General features: G+C 37.0%; 1 protein-coding gene across 1 annotated transcript in view; it reads right to left on the bottom strand.

Moving 5' to 3' along the window:
* LOC107721969 (MAGUK p55 subfamily member 7-like) overlaps positions 1-1345 on the bottom strand; it is a 108790-nt gene that overhangs the window by 90306 nt on the left and 17139 nt on the right. The window contains exon 2 of the mRNA XM_016530202.1: positions 747-865. Coding sequence (XP_016385688.1) covers positions 747-865 — 119 coding nt within the window. The remainder of the gene's footprint in view (positions 1-746; positions 866-1345) is intronic.

Here is a 1345-nt window from a genome sequence, read left to right as displayed (position 1 = left end):
ATGAATGTATTTTACAACAATACAAAGAGCAATGTGTAGGCCTACCAGATTTAGCCCTACACTTATTCACTTTTATTTGTTACCCACTAAATAATGTATTTTTTTTTCACTAAAAGTTTAGGATTTTATCAAATTATTGTGCACTCATGACTAGAGTAACTTTTGCTACTGAATTATCCATTAACCTAGTATTTTTGTCATAGATTTTGATTATATTTTTTTTGTTTGTTATTTTTTCTTTATAAATGAAGCGGTCTATATTTAGTAGATTGTGTGTAACATACAAAAGAGTGATGATCGACCTACACATTGAGGTATAGAAATTCTACACTCATTTAAAAAAAAAAAAAAACTGCGCTGGTATCGGATCGATATCGGTATCGGCAGCTACTCAGAATTTTTGGTATCGGATCGGTATCGGTTCTGAAAAAGTGGTATCGAGCCATCCCTAATTTAGATTTAGCATCAACATGGCATACGGCCTACATGCTATTTGAAGTTCGAAAAAAGTTCACATTCAATATAAATCTCTAATTTACTTTTTTTTGGATGTGCCTTTAGATCACCATTTCTTATACAACCAATTGTACAAACACCACAACACTCTCCCTAAAAAGCACAATCACAGATGCAATGAGATGAGAGAGAGAGATTTAGTGACCTAGTGTGTTACGTCACATCTTATAGAATAGATATATAGATATTATAGATTATGTCTAACATTGCACACTCACTCACTCACTCACCTTGACCAGTGAATATAGACTCCTCTCCCCAAACATAGCGTGTAGAAAAGAGCGGTCATCTGAACTCTCAACATGAGGCTGCAGCTGAGACGGCAGTACAGACAATAGCTCATACAGACCTGCAGAGGAAATACAAGAAACGCATTACACACCCAGACACACACACACACACACACACACACACACACACACAGCCAATACCCAAAGAGAAAATATAGACCGATATAAACAAGACCCAGAAAATCTGAATTAACACAGACACCTGAGGCATGTCAGATAGGCTATAAAGATTATTCTCCAGTGAAACCTTCTAACATGACTTGACATTATTATAGCTAGGAGTGCTCCGATTGATCGGCTACCGATCACTATCGGCCGATAATAACGTTGGGATGATTGATCGCGGTCTCTAAAAAGGCCGATCTCAAAAAAACGATCTCAAGCTGATGACGCTGCCGTGAGAGGTTTGGCTCGACATGCAGCAGCACAGTCTCAGTCTCTGTCCAGAGTGGGTGAAATAATTATAATGCTAAAGGTGAGGTACTCACCTTCATATTTCTAAATTAAATAACTTATAAAGTAATTTGAAAACCTTGTGT

The sequence above is a fragment of the Sinocyclocheilus rhinocerous genome, unplaced genomic scaffold (genome assembly GCF_001515625.1).
Source record: "Sinocyclocheilus rhinocerous isolate Xijiao unplaced genomic scaffold, SAMN03320098_v1.1 scaffold3957, whole genome shotgun sequence".
Lineage (NCBI taxonomy): Eukaryota > Metazoa > Chordata > Actinopteri > Cypriniformes > Cyprinidae > Sinocyclocheilus > Sinocyclocheilus rhinocerous.
Note: the sequence above shows the minus strand (reverse complement) of the source record. Positions and strands in the feature narration are given on the sequence as shown.